This window comes from Anopheles nili, chromosome 3 (genome assembly GCF_943737925.1).
Source record: "Anopheles nili chromosome 3, idAnoNiliSN_F5_01, whole genome shotgun sequence".
Classification (NCBI taxonomy): Eukaryota; Metazoa; Arthropoda; class Insecta; order Diptera; family Culicidae; genus Anopheles; species Anopheles nili.
Genome location: NC_071292.1, coordinates 67,029,906 through 67,051,474, shown reverse-complemented (window position 1 = coordinate 67,051,474; position 21,569 = coordinate 67,029,906). Strand labels below are relative to the sequence as shown.

Sequence of the window (21,569 nt, the reverse complement as noted above, 5' to 3'; positions counted from 1 at the left end):
ATGATAACCTTGCGCTTCTTCGCATCAGATTGACAAATAAAAAAAGTCAAGCAGCAAAAAAAATAATAAAAAAAACTCTGAAAAGCAATATGTCAAAGGATAGGATTTTGGTAAACAATCAAAGAAAATTTTAATTTTCTTACCATTTTCTGGCCTAAATGGAAGTGAAAATGCAGCACAGGTCACGGGCACATATGTTCCAGATACAGGTAAGCACAGAGGATGGCCTAATTCGGCACGGCCACTCCCGACGCTGGTCCGGTGGTGGTTGAGTGGCTCGTAAATTGGGACTGCATCTCTTCACAGCTTCTAATGTTGGGATTTTTTTTCTCTCACTTTTCTTGCGTTTCCATTGTGCATTTCCTTAACTGGCGCGTCTACGTATGGTATGTGTGGCCACGGATACCTGTCCCCGATGTGGCTGCAATAAATTTGCACAACATGACATAAACGGCTACTACGTCCTTCCCGCGTAGGTCAAAGCGCTGATCAAAACGCTGAAATGTCTACAGTCGGACGATAAATACCAGGCGCTGTTGTTTCTTATCTCGGCCATCAAGTTGTACGTCAAGTATCTGTACAACGACTGCCAGGAGCGTCTCTACAGGCCAGCAATACTCAAAGAGTTGAATAATATCGAAAATGTGATTGTGGTGAACCTGCTAAAATCGCGTAGCGCGGCAGCTTCAGGTTCGTCCTCGTCCATAGCCACAGGCCGCACGACCCTGTCCTCGTACGACGGAGGCGATGTTGCAGGCAAAGCCTGTCTTGACATAAGCACTGCCACCAGCGTTCGCTGCACAGATCTCTCCCTCAGTGGCGACGGTCTGCTGCTTATGCACCCGCACCGCACCCAACCGCCACCATTTGCCCCGTGGGATCTTCGGGGGAAGCTGTTACGAGGCAGCATCTTCGACGGATTGCCACCAACCGACAGTGTACAACTAGGGACGAAATTTAGCACTAAAGGTAGTTCTTTGCTAAAGGCGAGCCATCGAATTGCGCACGCCAATCGGTGGTTAGGCAATGTGCGGATGAACCGATCGCTGGTTCGCATGATTGCGAATCATGATTTTAAGCTGCTGTTCAACATGTTCGAACAAAGCATCTTTCCGACGTGGAAGATTTATAAAAACGAACGAATATTTGTGCGGAAACGGCCCGCGCTAACCACGGTGACGGTTCGAACGTCGCTTCCCGCCATCTGCTACGGCAGTGGATCGTCACACTCACCACCCGCAACCTACATCAAGAAGGAAGAGTTCGATTTCGATCCGCCGTATTCGATCGCCGACGATCATTGCTTCGAGGAGCTAAAGGATGAGGACGACGAGGATCTGATGCTAATGAAAGAGGACGATTCGATTAGTAATTCGAACGAAATCTTTTCGGAGGAAGAATCGTCGACGAATAACACCTCGTTGATGCTTTCCTCCGACACTAACACGCTCGATACAAACGATTCGAGCATGGTTTCGCATGAGCGAAACAAGGAGCAAGTGTACCAGTGCTTACTATGTGATAAAAGGTGCGTCGCGTGAGTCACTCGTGAGAAATGCAAACTAATGGTTTACTTGTTTTGCCGTTTCCCCTACAGCTATAGGAAACGAAAATCTCTTGTCATCCACTTTAGTCACCATCCGGGATTCTGTCCCGATTGTGGGAAGCAGCGCGGAGTCACGTCCGAGGTAAGAGAATGAAATAATTCAATGGGAACACGCAATTTTAATTACAATTTGCATACATGTTTCTTTAGGAAATCGTTGAACATAATCGGATCTATCACAAAAATCGACCTCACATATGCGAACACTGCGGTGAAACGTTTACGCGAAATCAACAGTATCAGATACACGTCCAGGGGCATTTTATAAGCAAGGACAGGGTTGCGGAACAAAACTGTAAAAGTAAGTATTCGCCTTTGCAGCTGCTGTTGCTTCTCTCATATCAGTAACATTCTAATGATCATTACTCTGTCTATACTTTTTCCTATCAGAAACTCACAAATACAGCTGTAAAACGTGCGGTATCGTTTTTAACAACCAGAAATATCTCGAAAAGCACATCCAGAAAACCAACCATCAGGCGGAAGGTTTGGTGTGTGACATTTGTGGTGCAATATTCTGTAACAGTATCAAACTCAGCCAGCACGTTACTCGCACGCATCACAACGGTGAGTAGAAGCGCTTGCGTTTGCAGGAGTTCTTGCAACAATAGTCCAATGATAATTTCATCTCCGTGTCTAGTGTTTACTCAAAAAACTACCTTGGAAAGGAATATGCTACTGCAGGGAACTAGTGTTACGGACAAAGCCTACACCTGTGAGCAGTGTGGTGTCTCATTTCTATCACAACCCTCCTTGCGGGAGCATATAAAGCATTCACACTCCGTTCCGGTAAGTATTGCGCTGTATTTTTATTCAAAACCAAGTGTTTCTATATTGCATTGTATTGCAATATAATCTCTTTTTATTTGTAGGAAAACAAGTTTGAGTGTAACATATGCAACAAACTGTTTGCCGCCAAACGGTCCCTAAAACGCCATAAACTTTGCCATTCAGACGAGCGCGCTTTCCGCTGCACGGTGGAAAACTGCAAGGAATCGTACAAAAACCAATCGCACCTTGCCCGACACATGAAGACTGCCCATCACATTGATCCTCCCTCGAAACGAATACAGAAAGCAAAAACCACACCCGCCATTGCAACCGCCAGTACGCCTAGCTCGCTAGTCGATCCAAGCCCTACAGATTTGTTCACCCATAGCGATGGTGCCATGTTGGGAGGAGGCTCATGTGATTCTCTCAAGGGGATCGGTGGTGCGTTAAAGAAATCGCTTGGAAGCAGTGAAAAATCGCTTGGCGATAGCAGTACCAACTTTAGCGATAACATGTCGTTCAACTATGAATTTTCCGATACGGCGGCGGGATCGTCGACACCGGCTATTCCGTCGACGATAGGTGCTAGCAGTGACGGAGGTTCTGGAATGCTTGCCGGTAGCGGATCGCTTACTGGTAGCCGCACATCAGCACTAACCTGCACCGTAACTGGTCAGCCAGCAGGTGGGGCCTTTAACGATCCCTCTCTCACATTCGGATCGAACAAACAGCAACAACATCTCGGTGGATGGCAAAATCTGGAGTTTGCATCGACTACGACGCATCGATCGTCGTCGCTTCCGGGAGTTGGTGGTAGCGGCGGTGGCACAGTGCAACCGATGCAAGATCCGCTTGCAACAACCGGCACTTTCATAGAGAGTGCGCACCATCATCTACAAAATCACAATCTGCAGCACCAAACGCATCACCATGGATCGGGCGGAATCGCGAATACGATAGGCGGACCAGGGAGCAGTTTTATGGGTACCAGTAACTTACCCGGCAATACGAGGAGATTCTCTGTAAGTGGTGGTAGTGTTAATTTACCTCCTTTTAATTCCACATTCGCTATCGCCTACGAATTGAAAGGACTACAAGTAATACTCTTTATTTTCCTCCCTTCTAAATTACTGCTTTTCAGCTTCCTGAGGCTAACTTTATGTGCGAACACTGCGACGAAACTAATTTTATCAATGCGCAGCAGTTCCAACTGCACGTACAGGATCATTTCGTCAGCAAGGAAGGCAAAGAACTCCCAGGCAAGAGTAAGTTCATGGGTCCCCGTCTCCCACAGCATCTAATAGCGATATATTTTCTCGTTTCGCTTCAGAACTGCTCCGATTAAACTGTAAAACATGTAATTTGGTGTTTGCTACTGGAGCCCAGCTCGATCGACACATTCAGAAAACGAACCATCACACAGAGAGCATAGCGTGCGAGATATGTAGTGCAATATTCAATTCTAATTTAAAGGTTTACCAGCACATGCTGAAATGTCACAAGAATGGTATGTCCGGCCAAAAAACTCTGTAACTGGTAACGTAACACATTACTAATGCTTTTCTCTCTCTGCTTCCTCTCGAACAGACGTTTGGTTTGCTTGTGAACAGTGTTCAAAGGTTTTCATATTGAAACAGGACTACGATAAACATCAGCTAGTACATCAGACGGTAACGGACCGATCTATCATTTGTGAGCATTGTGCGTTGTCATTCCTCACGCAGGAAGCGCTTAAAGAACATATCAAAATAGCACATTCGATGGTAAGTTAAAAAAAATTTATTGCTACGTATAATATTTCATTTGTTTTCCTGTATTTCCTATATTCCTAAAACATTGTGATTGAATTCATAAAACAAAAAAAAACAGGATAAGAAATACAAGTGCAACATTTGCAATAAGTTGTTTGCCGCCCGTCGGTCACTAAAACGCCATAAATTGTGCCACGAGGAAGAGGCAGCCTTCCGATGTCCGATCGACGGTTGTAAGGAAGCGTTCCGTACGGCGGCGAACCTGGCTAAACACAAAAAACTGTCCCACCCGCCTGGGCTCGCAACGATTGCTGCATCTCCGAGCAACGTGATGGCACACGTTGACCCCATCATTGACAAATCGGGAATCGTTTCCGGCACAAAACTACCGCTGGGTGCGATGGCGGCAGGAACGTCTACCGTCCCCGGTGGTAGCCTTGGGTTGAAAGGTATCGAAAAAGTGGTCCACCAAGACCCGTCGGTTGCAGCAATGCCACCGGGAGGCCCGAATGTGATGGGTCAGCTGAGTACGAATCCAATGATGGCATTGAATCAGGGCGTTACGCTTAAAACGGACGGACGATCATCCGCTGGCGGTATGATGGTGCCACCGTCAAGAACAAGTAGCGCCGGAAGCAGCGCCGGGTTGGGTGGTGGTAATAATGGCAGCAGCGGACCGAATATTCCCTACAACCCGTACGATGCTGGAGGAATGAACTACAATTCCGCGCTCGGTCCGTCGGGGTCTGGTGTATCTACTGGCGGGCCACATCATTCGCATCATCCTCACCATCATCATCATATGCAGCAGCAACAGCAGCAGCAACAACAGCAGCAGCAGCAGCAGCAGCAACAGCAGCAACAATCTCAGCTGGTGCAGCACCACTCTCAAGCACACCCACATCATCATGCTCAATCTCAATTTGTCGGAATGGCCAGTCCTGTCAATGCCGCAGGTCTCCACTACAATGCTCGTATTGGTGGAAGTGGTGGGGCCGCCGGGAATCCGGAACAGCAAGCCGCCTCGATGGGTTATCGATTGGGAGAATCCGTGGGTACGAGCACAAATGCAGCTGCGAATACTGGCAATATTTCGTATGGTTACAGCCAATTGAATAACGCTTTCGATTGGCAAGGCATGGAAATCGCAAACGCCACCAACGCGGAAACGAATTTGCCAGGCAGTGTTGCAGTTGGATCCGCTGGTCCAACCCAGGGTTCATCGAGCGGTGCAATGAAAGGTGCGACCAACAACAAGTACTACAACGCAATGCACGACGCTACTACCGCCGGGACAGTGGGTGTTGGTGTCTCGGCTGGTTTCCTTTCTCCGCAGCAAATGCAGCATCAATCATCGCATCACGCTCAGCACATGCAACACCATGCACAGCAATCTCAGCTTCAACAGCAGCAACAGCAGCAGCAGCAACAACAGCAACAGCAGCATCTTTCACATCACTCTCATCACACACAGGCAGCTGGATTGCAAAGTAAACCCATGCAAGAACAACATTCTCATTCGCAACAGCAGCATATGATGAACATGAACAGTCAGGACATGATGGGATATCAGGTGAGTTGGGTAAACTTTCGAAAGAAATTGATCTTAAACTTTAGTTTACTTTTTTGATTGATCTTAGGCTTAGACACTTTTTAAAACGATAATGAACCTAAGTCAATACATAATTCAAATTATTTGCTATTGAGGTTTTCTCGGGTGATTTGAAATAACGAGACCGAATGTCTTTATTTTAGGACATGTGGAACGCCAATATGATGAAAATGGAATTTCAAGAAGATGCAGGCAATGCAAATACTGGCAACAATGGTGCTTACAACAATTTAGGCAATATATTGAACAACTTAGAAATGATGGGTGCAACGTCCGGCACTTTTGAGCAACAGCAATCGCAACAGCAGCAACAACAAGGCTACGATATGATAGCTACTCCTCGCACAAGCTCAGACTCGCATCAACCATCTAGGGGCCAGAGCGTACAATCGCCAGCCCTAACACCGCAGCAAGTACAACATCACCATCACCATCAGCACCAACAACAGCAACAGCAGCAGCAGCAACTGCAACATCATCAACAACAGCCTCATACGAAAAGTAACCACTTCAAACAGCAGCATCCATCACATGCCCATAGCCAGATGCTTCCTGTAGTAGAACCGGGACAAATGATGAATCAGCATCATCACCAGCAGCAACTGCATCACCATCAGCAACAATACTTTCAGGACCATCACGGTACCCATCAACAGATACCCCATTCTCATCATTCCGGAACCATCGGCCATTCGATGGGACATGGACTTCAAGGGCATGGCCAGCTACAGCATGGTCACGCCGCCCAGCAAACCCCAAGCCCGCATCAAACACATCATCAACATCAGCATCATTTGCAGCAGCAACAACAGCAACAACAGCAGCAACAGCAACAACAAATGCAACAGCAGTACAACAGTCACCTACCGCATCATCCGCAGATGGCGCAACATCATCAACACGCGCCTGGTCCCCCTGGACAGGTGGGTGTTACAGGTGGTGGTGGTTCTGTGCCGGGTGCAAGTGGTACCGGTGGTCAGCCTCATATGTCTCATCACAACCCATCAATTGGTGGAGTAGCAGGCCAGCAACAGCAGCAGCAACCCGGTATGAATTTCAATCCGTCTCAGTCCCAGGGCGATGCCGCAGGAAACGCGACGGCGTTGTCCACGGATATATCAAAAACGCCAAACAACCTCCCCTTCGTCGACAGCTTTACCGAGTCGATTGACTACTTGCAACAATCATTTCAATACGTGTAATAATGACCGCATGTCTTGCTCACGGTTGCTATCCCTGGTCTGCTCGTTTTTGCTTTGTTTAGTGTACTTTTGAAGTCGTTCAAAACTTCACCTATCTTGGGTCAAAAGTTAGTACCAAAAATAATATTACGTTGAAGTACGAGTTAAGGTGTTTGCAGCCATACGATTGAACTAAGGCCTGTGGAAACATCTCCATTCAAACTACCTGTCGCGAAGGCCAAAGCTGGAGCTATTCATACCATTTTCAATTCCACTAGTTACAAATTGATCATGTAACCTGTCCGGATGGTAAAATCTTCTTAGACCGCCCTAATGGTCAAGGGTTCCGTGGTATGTCTCAATTGACTCGATATGACGCTCGATCGTGAGTAGTTCCAATTGGTCTTGGTGGAAGCCCGCGATCGCTGTTGTAGCGCTGGACAAGTAAGTAAGTATGTTGTTGCGGAAACAATCGTCAATTGTATGTTGGTACGTTTTACCGTTTAGTCAAATTGTAAACTGCAAACATTCCCATTGCGAGATTCAGTACCGGTGTAACACAATTTATTGAAATGACTAATTCTCTGTAAAGCTTTATGTCCATCATTCGTACAGCATTTTAAAAAAACATCTAATGTTTGATTGTAACGTCGTCCATCGTATCTCGCCGCAATTAGCACGTAGAAACTTGAGACTTTATCATACTCCTTATTAATTATCGCTCAATCACCGTATAAACGGGCTGGTGCAATGAACACGAAGCATATACACATACAGAACATACAGAAAGGGAAGCAAAACGATAGTCTCTATTTATTACGGCAAATGCATTCGACATGTTGTCTTATGCAGAGCTGCTGAGCGTACAAGAAACCTAGAAACTATAACCTCTTTTGTTTAGTCCCAGAACGAGCGTGCTCATCATTTTAAAAAAAGGACAAGGGGCATTGATATTGAGCATGAAAAAACACACACAAATCTGTACAAATTTGAAACTATGTGTATGTAAGGGAGAAAGAGAGAAGATAGAGAAAACTAAAAAAAAAAACAAATCACAAATGCACAAGATGATGATTAAATAGTTTAATTTACTTTAGAACTACAGTAAGGGTCCTTTTGGCGAAAATAGGACGCGTTGGACGCGTTTGAATCGGCCATGAGGGCTTCGCGATAGAGATAGTCGGTAAATGAGACGTAGTAGGAAGAAAAGGAGCATTGCCACTCCTTGGGCGGTAAGCAAACTCCGAACACAGGCTAAACAATACAATAGTGACCCTTATGCGGAATTATATACGTATGTTGCATATAATTGTACATTTATAAATAAGCACATATTTTAAATTAGTATAGTCTGGGAATGCAATCAAAATGTAACTATTATCGAACCCTCGTTCTAAACAAGAGGAGGAGAGATTAGATTAGAGATGCGCATGATGTTTTTGCGACCTGCAGATCTATGTGACATGTGCATGGTAGGTTAGCATAAGGTCGGAAGCATTGCTTCCCAACGCTGTGTGACCGCTGCGGGCAAGCGAAGTGAAACCGATGTTGCAACTACTTCTTTATTTAATAGTTGTGTTGATCATGCACAGCGCGAGGATCGCTGCTGTGGCATCGACGAACGGCCAAATGAGGGTGAAAAGGGCACACGTGCGCGTAGCCAGTAGGATATTTGTTTTTTTCTTTTATAGCTTCTTTGTTTTTATGTGAAATAATGTCTCTCGGTTAACGCAAACGCGATGGCGAAAAAACGTAATTTAAAGCCATGTATGCTAGTGCAAATTCTTTACGTTAGACACGCTGTACATAATGGTTTCTTCTCTGAGTCTAGTTACACGTACTCCACGTGGTTACGAGGGGTCGTTTGTTCCTGTGTTCTGGTTGCAAAAACCTCACCTTCGAAAGAGTGCTCTCTGTTCTGTTTTTTTTTTTTAAATTTCGAGCGTTCCGTTAGAAGACACGTGGTTCTTTTTCTTCGTTAATGAGATTCTTTTCTTTTTACATTGCCCTCGTCGTTGCATTCGGCGTGGATCACAGTTTTGGCAATAGGCACACCGTTGCCGGTATAAAAGTAGGTAAATAGTACCGAATGGATGCAATACAAATGAAGCAACACAGCTGCTAAAACACAATAAAAACTCCCTTGCAAATGCAGGAGTTAACAGTAGCTGAGCATGTAAATTGTAAATCCTGTAAAGCGTATGAATTATCGCCAGTCCTTAGCACACCCGCACTATAGCACTATCCATTAGCACAAAAACCACCCTGTAAGATGGTTCGACTCGTCTTTCCAACTCATGATTTGATCTCTTGAAACAAAACAAAAAATGAAATGAAAAGGAATTAAGAAAACGACTCAGTCAAACTCTAGACTCTTTAGTAACGTTCAATGGAGCACTGTACATTCGGCAAAAACGCATATTTCGAACCAAGTATCATAAGTAGAGTACCACCAAGCAAAAACACGAGCGATAGAGAGGGCGGGAATTGATGCTTTAAAAGGACGTTTTCACGGGATCTCGATTAACCTAATCACACGTGTACAGTAGAGTTGCAGTTGAATAGCACGAATTTGTGGGAGATGAAACAATGTACAGACAAGATAAGCTAAACCAAACATTCACAACACTCCGAGGGAAAAACTATGGCTGGTTGTTGATTTAAATGTTGGGAGCATAAACACATAAACATACAAAAGAAAATCACAAATATACATAATGTAACCGCTGTTGTACCGTCTAACAAACTACCAGTGATTCGCATGGTCAGATGATTGTTCGAAAGATGGCATACGTGAAACAAAACACCAGAACCTGTAAGATGTGAACCTGACACAGAGAAACATTGTAAAAATAGATAAATTATCAAAACAGGCAAGCAAATGCCCATTCGTTTTTAAATATAATAAAAAACCCGTGCTAGACACAACTCATATTTAATAGAAGAAGGATACTAAAAAGACCCACAAATCAATGCTAATACTTGCTAAACTGCGTTGTGGAAGGATGTGGTCCTACCACCGCGAGGAAAAGGCAGCGAAAACAACTCTCATACTCCAATATTCTCACACATTCAGATTATACAACATTTATTTTACTACAAAGCAAAGAAAGCAACAATGCCGATGGTAGCATTTATCTCAGCTCATCGAAAAAAATACAATAAATAGAAATATATATTCATAGATATTATTGAAATATGGAAAAGTTGCAACCAGCCGTGGCAAAAAAAAGAGAATCGATTAGCGAAGATAAGATGTAAAGAGCTGGCGGAGAAGAAATGCAAAGAAACAAGAATATTCACACAAACCGGACACGGACTCACGGACGAACACGCTAACGGCAGTTGCAATATAAGGAGGAAAAAAGCGACACAAAGTAAAATAACTATTAATCTATTATATACACAATTATTATTGATTATTATTATCATTATTATTATAACATTACACCTATTATTGCGAATAAATGCTAAACCAGAAACAATAATTGTGAAGGAAAAAAGCAACGTGAAGAAGAATCTTAAAAATCGACTTGTTTTTTTTTTATTTTTTTGTCAAGCATTTGAAAGAAAAAAAACAGCAGATTCCTTCAGAACCCATTCGTATCCTTGGAATGAAAAAAAATAATACGTATAACAAAAAATACAAAAGATGGAAAATTCGCTATGTCTCGTGATGCTAGAATGTGTATACCATCAAATGTGGTTGTCGAATGTGATAAAAAGGATACAAAGGAAAGCATAAAAATCAAGGTATATTCGATTTTTTTATTCAGTCATCCCAGCGTCCAAACGGGCCACTCGAACACTCGGAGAGCCTTAATGATTGCCCAGAGGGTCATACGAGCACCATGGCTTGGCAGAGCGCTGGGAGGTGACCGTCGCTCGCTTTATTTAAATTCTTCCATCTACATTTTCTCCCTAATACACGTTCGCCTTCGCCCTCGGATCTTAATAGCGGTAGGATCATTTATGTTATCAATCGCACAGGTGTGAACATCCTACAGTTCTGCATCTTAGCTGTTTAGAGGCGGGCGGTTGTACAATAACTCTTGCTGATGGCATACAAAACAAATACCTGTGCGCGCGCGCGTTCTTGCTCGGTTTATCTCCCACCATGATCTTGTCACACTGTCGCTAGGTCTTTTAATAAACCTCGCTACTTTGCTCGCTTTCGCTCTCTCGCTCTCTTCTTAGAAGGGATGTGAAAAAATGAATTACGACTCCGAGAACTCTACGCAACACAGCACCGTTTAGGCAGAGAAGGTGGACATGAAGCTGGTAACAATGGATTTCAGCTTGGCATCAGCCTCGTCCGAAATCTTGCCCTCCGAGGCGATCTGCTGCAGCAACGCCTTCTCGTTGGTCTTGACGTGCGCCAGGAACTCCCGCTCGAACTTGGTGATCTTGCTCGGGTCCATCTTGTCCAGGTAACCGCGCACACCGCAGTAGATGACTGCGACCTGCTCTTCGATGGCCATCGGCACGTACTGGCCCTGTTTCAGCAGCTCAGTCAGACGCACACCACGGTTCAGCAGCTGCTGCGTGGCGGCATCGAGATCGGAACCGAACTGGGCGAAAGCAGCCACCTCACGGTACTGGGCGAGCTCCAGCTTCATCGAACCGGCGACCTGCTTCATGGCCTTGGTCTGGGCAGCGGAACCGACACGCGACACGGACAGACCGACGTTAATGGCCGGACGGATACCCTTGTAGAACAACTCAGTCTCCAAGAAGATCTGTCCGTCCGTGATCGAGATGACGTTGGTTGGAATGTACGCGGACACGTCACCAGCCTGCGTTTCGATGACCGGCAGGGCAGTGAGCGAACCGCCTCCGAGCGTCGGGCTCATCTTGGCCGCACGCTCCAGCAGACGCGAGTGCAAGTAGAATACATCACCGGGGTAGGCCTCACGACCCGGGGGACGACGCAGCAGCAGCGACATTTGACGGTAGGCCACGGCCTGCTTCGACAAATCGTCGTAGATGATGAGGGCGTGCTTTCCGTTGTCACGGAAGTATTCACCCATGGCGCATCCCGAGTACGGCGCCAGGTATTGCAGCGGGGCAGCATCGGAGGCCGTGGCAGACACGATGATGGTGTACTTCATCGCACCGGCATCGGTAAGACGCTTCACGATCTGGGCGACGGTGGAACGCTTCTGACCGATGGCGACGTAGATACAGTACAGCTTCTTCGACTCATCCTGACCGTCGTTGAAACGCTGCTGGTTAATGATCGTATCGATGGCCAGAGCGGTCTTGCTGCATGTTTCAATTATTCCCACCCACCAAACACGAAAATAAACGTATAAAAACATGAATCAGTAATTGTCACCCATCTAAATAGTCCCTTGCTTTTTTACAGAAGGATGGGAGAATTAACTCACCCAGTCTGACGATCGCCAATGATCAGCTCACGCTGGCCACGTCCAATCGGTACGAGCGAATCGACGGCCTTGATACCGGTCTGCATGGGCTCGCGCACCGACACACGGGGAATGATGCCCGGGGCCTTGATACCGACACGGAAGCGCTGGTTCGTCTTGATTTCGCCCTTTCCGTCGATGGCGTTACCCAGAGCATCAACGACACGACCAAGGATTTCATCACCGACTGGCACGTCGACGATGGCACCGGTACGCTTGACGATGTCGCCTTCCTTGATCAGCTTGTCGTTACCGAACACGACCACACCGACGTTATCGGGCTCCAAGTTAAGGGCCATACCCTAGAGAAACCAAATACGCCCATGAATCCGAAAATATCGAAAAAAAAATGTGCTGCTCTTCACCGACGTACCTTGAGACCCGAGGAGAACTCCACCATCTCATCGGCCTGGATGTTCTTCAGGCCATACACACGGGCGATACCATCACCAATGCTCAGCACACGGCCGGTTTCCTCCAGGTCAGCCTTGGGGGCCGAGCCGAGGATACGCTCCTCGAGGATGGACGAGATTTCAGCACCACGGTTGGCAGTGGAGACGTGGAAGTTGCGAGCGGCAACCGAAACAGCCGGAACGGCAATCTTGGCGACCTACGGCAGAGAAAAAAAGTTTGGAATTAATTACATAACAATGACACGAAAAAGGAATTGGGGAATGGTCACAAAAAATCGCCAAAAAATTAAAAGGATTTTTTTAAACCGGCATAAATACATCCTAGATTTACTTTGCAATGCGGCAGACTATCTCGCATTTCTCCTTTGCTGTCATTGTCCATCCGCCATTATGGATTCTTCTCCTGGAAGGGCATTTCCATCGGTCTCACTTTTGAACGGCATTTTTGGTTAAAAGCCATTTTTTCTCGTTTACTCGCTGTTGATTATAAGCATCTTAAACACTTTTCCAACTCTTCACTATTTTGCGGTTTTCACAACTTCAGCCATGGGCATATGACGTTACATAACGCAGAACCGTCATCGCGACGAGAAGAACCGTGCACCCGGCGTTGTGAAAATCTTCTCGATTGCATAACCTAGCGCCAATTAGTAAAATGCATTTTCCATGCACAAAATATTTCGCCATTTCACCAGCACTTGCACTTTACTTTTGCTTCTCAAAAGAATCGCTCGAAAAGACCCGGCGCATTGGTTATGTCACCAGTTTTTCCGCTAGCGAACGAATCGATAAGACCGCTTCGCACACACACGTTTTTCGATGGGGGAGGTTTCCGGAATCGTTATTTGGGACAAATTTGCTCACCTGGCTAGCGGTTCGGGGCAGGCTGCGGGCCACCGAGGCCGCCAAACGGGCAGAAATCATCGACATCGTTGTTGTTTGCGGCTGTAGCTGGATTTAGAATACTTCTTTCTTCGGCCTAAAGTTGCACGGATGTCGTCGTTGTTGGGTAATGGGTTCCTTCACTTCCTCGCACGAACTGCGCGACTTGCTCGAAGAAAATGGAGGTCTTCTTATTCTTCCTGTCGCTATTTTTACCGTTCCGAGCAGCAGGTTTAACACAGCTAGTTTACTTCTTGCTCGATTTGATTGATTCGTGCTATCATTTTATTTTTTTCATCGATTTTTACAATGTTTTGTACATAAAAAAAAATCTAAAACAAAGTACACAAACCATTCTTTTTATAATTTAATTTGCATGGAATTTACAACTACATATGTATTAAAATTCACTAATATTTGAAATTCGGAACATTTTCGAACAAGAATGGTTTCCAACTGCTCGAATAATCGTGGAACGTATCAAATTTTACAATTCTGTATGGATTTGACGTTTGCAGCTGATTAAAAAATCCAGTAACAACTGTTTCGTGCAGTATATTTAACAAAATCTTATTTGTTGTAATTTTTTCTAGTATATTTGTTAACAAATTTCGAAACAAACAAGAGTGTGCGATTACTTTCATAGCGAACATCTTTTCCACAATTTAAAGTAACAGCAGAAATTTATCCAAGTATCTCTGATAAATGTTTCCGAAGAAAATTGCGAGTAAACTGTAAAATTATAACAATTACATATGCTCTGTAGTTTTTACGTATGTCATCTGGTAGTTGAAATCATTAGCTAGACTTTGGTCTAACTTTGCACAAGCATAATAACAATAGTAATGAAAGCAACAGCAAGGCAAACGTAAATAGTAGCAACAATCCTGCACGAATCCTGGGCATCTGTGAAAAAGTTATCAAATTCCTAAACAGTAGAATCAATTCGTTAATTTGAGTGCGTGTTTCGTGCAATGGTCTCAGCTGGTTTCTTCCCCAGAGCAGCATTCAAAGCTACGGCGTTGTGTAATGCTGAGGGATACGGAAGCAAATCACCATCAGGGGTAGTGGCGCAGTGCAAGAGCAAAAGTAGCAGGAACACATCTGTCAGAAAATGCAGTGTTCTATACATTGCAATTTGGAAATATATCATATTTTGCAATGTATCTCTCATCCTAAAGTATTAGTAAACCAGTGAACTAAAATGTACGTAGTGTTTAACCAGTGCGCAGTGGATGGTTGCCTTTGGCGCATTTGCCATTGACCTGTTTTCCGGAAAGAGCGAGAACAAGGAGAAGAATAAGTGAAAGAACTCGAGATGAAATGAATCATTGCGGAAGTTGAGCTAGCTAAGGAGCTGATTTGCCGAGTAAGATGTGTAAAAACGAGCGCAAATAATACGGTTGCGGACACCAAGCTAAGGGATGTTGCGATCTAACGAGGTATGTATCCCGAGGAAATGGCCAAGTGATGACCGATATAAAGCGAAGCAATAACAAGCAACAACAATACACACCTGACACATCATCCCCAACGAGTGAGTGTTTTGTGTCGTCGACAGAGACGGAGCTGGCTATGCAGATCTTTTTATAGAAAGCTAGTGTTTTTTTTTGTTTCATTCGCCGTGTTTTGCTGCTGGCGAGTCACTATATTTATAACGAGCGGTTTGTACTGTGCAACGAAAGGAAAAAGTGGACCAGTATTCGGTAAATTCTAGTTAAAAAAGCATCATTTTCTGGTTGTTTCCAATTTACCAATCCTGCTTGCTGGCGAAGCTGTCCGAGTGAATGTGTTGTTCAATCGCTGGTGAAACGAAAATGTCACGAGTGGAAGCGGATACGGGCGAATAAGACCGCAACGTGATTCTTTATTGTGAAACGTGTGAAGTTACGACCACCCCACAGGCGGTTCACCTGTCGTATCGGTGTCGGACGGTGCATTCCGATCCCAATGTTACGCTACGAAAGTGCGGACAAGTGTACACGTAAACGGGCTCCCGAACTTTCCTTCCGGTTCCGGCATTGGACCTGTGCAGCGGTATCGCGGTGGCGGTGGTATCACTAAAACGAGAGTAGGGCAAAGTCGTGTCGGCGAGGAAAAATCAATTGACGACATTGGCCCGATTGGAGTTTGTTACCGCGGGGCCCGAAGCAAACCACCTATCCAAAGATGGCCTATGCACCGAACGAAACGCACGACGCGCTATGGAAACAAATATTGGATAACCATTGGAAGTACGTCGAGTCGGAGGAAACGATGATGAAGATTGAGCTGCGGCGAGCTGTGGAAGGTAAAAACTTAAAAATGCAAAGTGATAGTACGATTGTTGCAGGAACGGCGCGAGTGCTGTGGGAAAACCAGTTCCCCGCGATCGTTATTAGGTATAATTATATCACCTTGCGGCAGGTGCCACAGGGTCCGAACTAAATTGCAATTGGTTAAGAGCAAAAATTGTTGTACGATTTGTGCAACATACAAATCAATTAACGAGATGTACATTTAAGAAAGTTTTAATCAACTTCCTATTTAATTGATTAGAGGATTTTTACAACCGAAACAGAGCGTTAACCAAAAATTATCTTAACATTGTAGAATTTCACCCGGTCACGCTATCGTTCACAGTGCGATAGCCGTAAATCATTTGGGTGAATCATTGGTGTTATCAAATGGAAACGTCGCGTTTGAATTTGCAATTTCAATCATCGATGGGCGTAGCGCAAATCGACGTTAAAAGTAATAGATAAGAAACAATGCATGTCGCGTTTTCGTCCATGTGATTGTTTGATTTGTGTGAACGTTCTAAACGGTAGAAACAACAATTTTTACTACCTGATGCTGCGGGTTTTTTTTTACCTTCTTAGCACATAGTGGAGTGTTTAAAAAAATGAGCACACCACTGTCATTATATGCACAACTCATGTCTGAAAAACATGATTTTATTTTCGTTTTAGATCTGATTGAAAAGCGATTGGGGAAGGTGCCACCAAATGAAAAGTTTTTCCTAGACGACACAAAATATGCATTCGACAGGTAGTGATGTTTTTTTTAATTATTTGATAATTTTGTACAAATTATCAATGCAACTTTGGATTCCCTTCCAGTTCTGTTGCACAACTGGACGATTTTTCGGCCTATAAAGCATCGATCGGATTTGAGGCAATAAGCCAATACGCGAACAATCTTTTTGTCAAACCATGGAGAAAGGAATATAAAGTTATAAAGGTACGCAAATGGCTACGGGTTTGCGAAAGCTTACTCAGTTGCACTATAATTTGTTTGCCACGATTTCAGATGTATTCGGGATTCTACCAACACGAAATTGCTGCCAACCTAGTGAACGCAGAAAAGCTATTTCAAGCAATGGGCTATCAGCTGATGCCAAACAAAACTCTCATTCTGGACGGGCCTATTTGTCCGGACCAGGTGATGAACGTTGCAAGAGATGCCTTCACGGCGTATGTTGAATGTCAGGTAATTAGAATGCCGTTGGGTGACAAATGTATGAACCACGGAAACGGATTGTTCATTCAAAATCTTCTTTCTTTCGTAGATGATGAAAGAAATTTATAGTGAATTAACTGCTCTTCGGCTCTCGGTTGATTGGATTGATATTTACAATTTTAGAAATTACCACGCTGGTGAGTGCATCAAAATTAGTATTAGTTTTAGCCATAAACAGCATTGATAAAGACAACAACTTGCTTTTCATATTATAATTTTTAGCTGATGTTATGCAAACAGTCAAACAAATGGCTCACTCTATACAGGATAAGCATCATAAAAAGCAACAAGCTAAATTAAGAGGTATACTGCTCAAAAACATATCTTGTTAGCATCACTCGTAAAATTAGTCCAATGAAAATAGTTCACTGTATTGTTCCATCTTATATTTAACATTATATCACCTACCGCATGAAAATATGCTAAAATCTATTTTTGAATGCAACTATTTAAACAACCTACGTAGTACTTAAATTTACATACTATATTTTTATCGTTTCATTCATTGCTTCGTTGTTGTTTGTCATTTATTTAAGCTAAAAACTATCTATTGCCCTAAATTGGAAAAGACGATGTGCTACTATACCGTACACGTTCTCAAACATCCCCGAACGCACTTTGGTTTACTCGAATGCACTTGCCTACGAAAGTTACATAATAACCGTTAAGTTATAAATATAGCTGAATGGACCTGAATTTCATTTCAGCGTAAAATATGTATCGTAAAAAATAAACTTTTTTAGCTTTTTATTAATTATCAATGTCATACCTGTTTGCAATATTAACACAATCTAGCTCAGGCTTTTCCTTATAAACCTAGCGGTAGTATAATGATCATTGATTATGTTTTATATAATGTAATATTTGTTTACTAATTCCTGCAAACAGGACTAGTCACGAGCTTCAAGAATCCTTTGATATAAAGAATTTTACTAGATGGTACTAGATGGCACCAATTGCTACAACAGTTTTGAATAAAATAACTTTGTCTTCTTTGTAATTGTGACCACTAAACTCTTTCTCTTTTTTCTCCACACTAAAACGATTTGTGCATGATGTACATGTTCGATCACTTGATCATAGGTATCCGTCTAATATCTTCCAAACAATCAAAACCTCTTCATGTCCCTTGTGTGCGTCCCGACGACAAGTCTATTTAATTTTTGGTTTCAAAATACTCCAAAGCTCGTGGGCAAATCGTAAATCTTGTTCGATTTTTCTTCATTTCTCTTCTCTCCAGACACGTACGGCAATAATAGTGCGTCCGCTTTAGCGTCCGCTAGTAGCTGCAATTCTTGCAACCCGTATCAGTTCCATGTGCAAAGCCAACAGACTCTTCCCGTTGGGCCACCACCGCAAACAGCAGCTGCTTATTGTAGTGGTGGCAACGGAATGGTTGTTGGCAGTAGTCTGCTGTATAATAGCGCTGTTGCTGCACCCTGTAGTATTCATAATCAGCAGCATCATCATCATCAGCAGCAGCAACAGCAACAACAACAGCCGCCACCGCCGCCGCAGCAGCCAATGCCAGCCAACGTATACGGTGGTGCATACCAACCTCTTCACCATCCACCACAACCCCACCATCATCACCATCATCATCATCATCTTCAACACGGTAGTTTTCATAATGTCCAACCGCCGACGAGCGCTTCGGCAGTACAGCAGCAGCAGCAACAGGCTGGCGCTCCCACTCTGGCAACGATGCCCCATTCAAAGTCCCTTGATCATTATCAGGACGCGAATAGTGCCGCTGCTGCTGCTGCTTCTGCCATGTACGGCATGAACATGTACATGCAAAGACACTCGATCGACCAACCCTTTCACTACACGCTAGCAACGCCGTACGGTGGGGGACAGCCGGCAGTATCGTCGGCAGCCGCCATGTCCTCCACCTACGAGGGAACCCTGGACGGAATGATGACGTGTGCTATTGCTGGCGGCGACAGCAACGCGCCCGGTGGCGGAGGTGGCAGCTCTGGCGTAAACTGCAACAGTAACAATCATGCTTATAACAATGTTCCAGGCAGCGGACGCTACCCAGCGATGCAGTACGCTGGCAACCCAAACTTTCCGATGGGGATTCCGCCCGGACCGATGTTCATGAACGGTGGAGGCCCGGCTATTATGAGTGGAATGAAACATCATCAGAACGGTTTGCTGGATGGATGCGGTTCGTACCGCCTTTCGGCCATGAACCAAGGGTACCCTGCAATCCGCAACTTCAACGGTATGCTGGCGTATCCCTACGGCGATCCAGCTATGGCGGAAGCGTCAATGTACGGTGGTTCCACCATGGCAGCCGCTGCCACGCAGACTTCAGGCTATGCAGGCACGCCGGCCCAACCGGGTGCTTCGATTTTAAGCAACAAAAAGAAAGCCTACGATGACTACGATGTGGTGTCCAGTATGCGCCGGAGTAACGACACCCTGCAACGGACCACTGGAGGATGTGCCAAAAAACTGGACCGGTATCATAAGAATGCTGAGCTGCTAATTGATTACGAGAGTGACATGTTGCCCGAAGCGTTGGCCGAAAGGAACCACAAGGAGCAGCAACAGCAGCAGCAGCACCATCACCATCATCACCATCTGCATCATCAGACGTCACGGAACTCGCGGCAGTCGGATTTCGATAGCTACGAGGAGGAGCAGATGCAGCGCGAACAAGAGCAAAGCAACAATGTGAGCCGACGAATTTCAAGCAAAAACCAGGACGGATTCGGATGCTTTGAATCGTGGAACTATGTGTACCAAAACCTAGAGAAACAGGGCTACACCAAGGATTTGGGCGAACGAGGTGATTTTTTGGTTGACGAGATGGATGATGGTGTCGGTAACCGGGCCGGTATGGCCGACGATGGTGAGGACACTCGGCAGCGGCGTCAGGAGACACAAAATCGTTCGGGAAGGGCAAGGGAATCGTCGAGCCATTCGACGACTCTGCGCCGTAATCACAACGACAAGCTAAAAGCCATGAAGCCAAAAGCCGCCGACAAAGTGGATGGAATTGTACGGCAATCGTCTACTGGCGTTTCATCTTCGAAGCAACAGGCCACTGAAACGCGCCGTCACGAACGGCACGCTTCCTCTGGTGGTGGTTCTACAGGGACCGCATCCATGGTACAGAAGATTGGCAAAATGTCCTTGTCCCAGGCGGCCGCCAATGAGCTGCTAGGATTTGAGCAGAATGGTGATGGTCGAAGGAATGCGGTGCAAAAAAGACAAGTAACACCCCAAGGTTCTGGATCATCGTCATCAGCGGCCGCCGGTGCATCTCTCAAGGACACCACCAAGCAGACCACCACTCTGGGCATTTTGGTCAACAACGCTGGCAACGTGTACCAGAGCAACAACAGCAGCGTAGCTGCAGCGCCGGGAAAAAAGAAAACGACCACCTTCGACACTGGCGGGGTAACGATAATCAACCCCAGCCCAACAACCGGCGGCGGTCTCGGGGAAGTAACGCAAACGGGTGGCGAATGGAATTGCAATTTCTGTACCTTCTTGAACCCGGATGTAAAACGCATCTGTGATATGTGCTCCAAGAGCCGAGACTTCCGGCTCGATGGAACAACAGCCACCAGCAATGGGACTACGGCTACCTGCGTTTAAAATGCGTCTCCCCGTACGATGATGAGCTGACCCGTTTTTGCCAACGATATACCAGAATGGCAATTGGCCTTTCGCCCCAAAAAACCAACAACACTCCAACCACAACTTGCTTTCGTTTTCGTGTTAGCATATGTTGATGAATTTCCCTTCCTTGACTATACTAATTCTGCACTTTTGTTAATTGTTGCCATAATTTATTCAAACTGCTCGCGTCAGTTATGCCATGTACAAGTTTGTGGAGGTGTTATTTTACCTTAACCTATTCACACAACCCCCACTGTTGTGTTTATTTCTGAATCTTTTAATGACTACTTTTAGCCACCTCGAGGAGGACATTTGTGACTACTTTTTATCGCTGAATTTATCGTTGGATTTATATTTTGATAGCACTTGTTGAGATAGCAATGTTGGTTGGACGCAATTGGGAACTGCTGTTCCTATTTATTGCACATAAAGAGCAATAGGAATAAAACGCGTGTGCAAGAGAGAGAGCATACGGAAAACAGCAGTAATTTCGTAATGACTTCTTTACGGTAACTATTTTATAGCGCAACGAAACGCCTCAGTCAGCGCAAGAAAATGGAAATATTTTCCCTTTGCATCGCAAAGATTGTCGTTTCGGGACACGATTTACAGTTTTCAAATACTAAAAATACATAAATGGAAAACGGGTCGATTGATTTAACCACCATCCAAATGGGGGGTTGGTATATGAGATTAAAAAAAGCTTTAAAAATCCAGTACTACGGTGGGCGATATGGGAGTTTGCGAAAATTAGTACGCGACCATATGACCGCGTGTTATAAAT

General features: G+C 44.9%; 2 protein-coding genes across 2 annotated transcripts; one reads left to right on the top strand and one right to left on the bottom strand.

Moving 5' to 3' along the window:
• Positions 1–70: 70 nt before the first annotated feature.
• On the top strand, positions 71–20,789 carry LOC128726210 (uncharacterized). Its single transcript, XM_053820004.1, has 13 exons — positions 71–209; positions 477–1,528; positions 1,598–1,688; positions 1,757–1,907; positions 1,997–2,173; positions 2,247–2,395; positions 2,479–3,399; positions 3,519–3,642; positions 3,708–3,884; positions 3,965–4,140; positions 4,247–5,701; positions 5,884–6,403; positions 18,810–20,789. Exons 1-13 carry the CDS (start codon positions 159–161, stop codon positions 20,759–20,761), a joined length of 6,996 nt encoding a protein of 2,331 aa, XP_053675979.1. The 5' UTR covers positions 71–158; the 3' UTR covers positions 20,762–20,789.
• Positions 10,651–13,793, bottom strand: LOC128726211 (ATP synthase subunit alpha, mitochondrial). Its single transcript, XM_053820005.1, has 4 exons — positions 13,628–13,793; positions 12,724–12,960; positions 12,312–12,652; positions 10,651–12,186 (listed from the first exon to the last, which is right to left on the bottom strand). Exons 1-4 carry the CDS (start codon positions 13,691–13,693, stop codon positions 11,175–11,177), a joined length of 1,656 nt encoding a protein of 551 aa, XP_053675980.1. The 5' UTR covers positions 13,694–13,793; the 3' UTR covers positions 10,651–11,174.
• Positions 20,790–21,569: the final 780 nt, after the last annotated feature.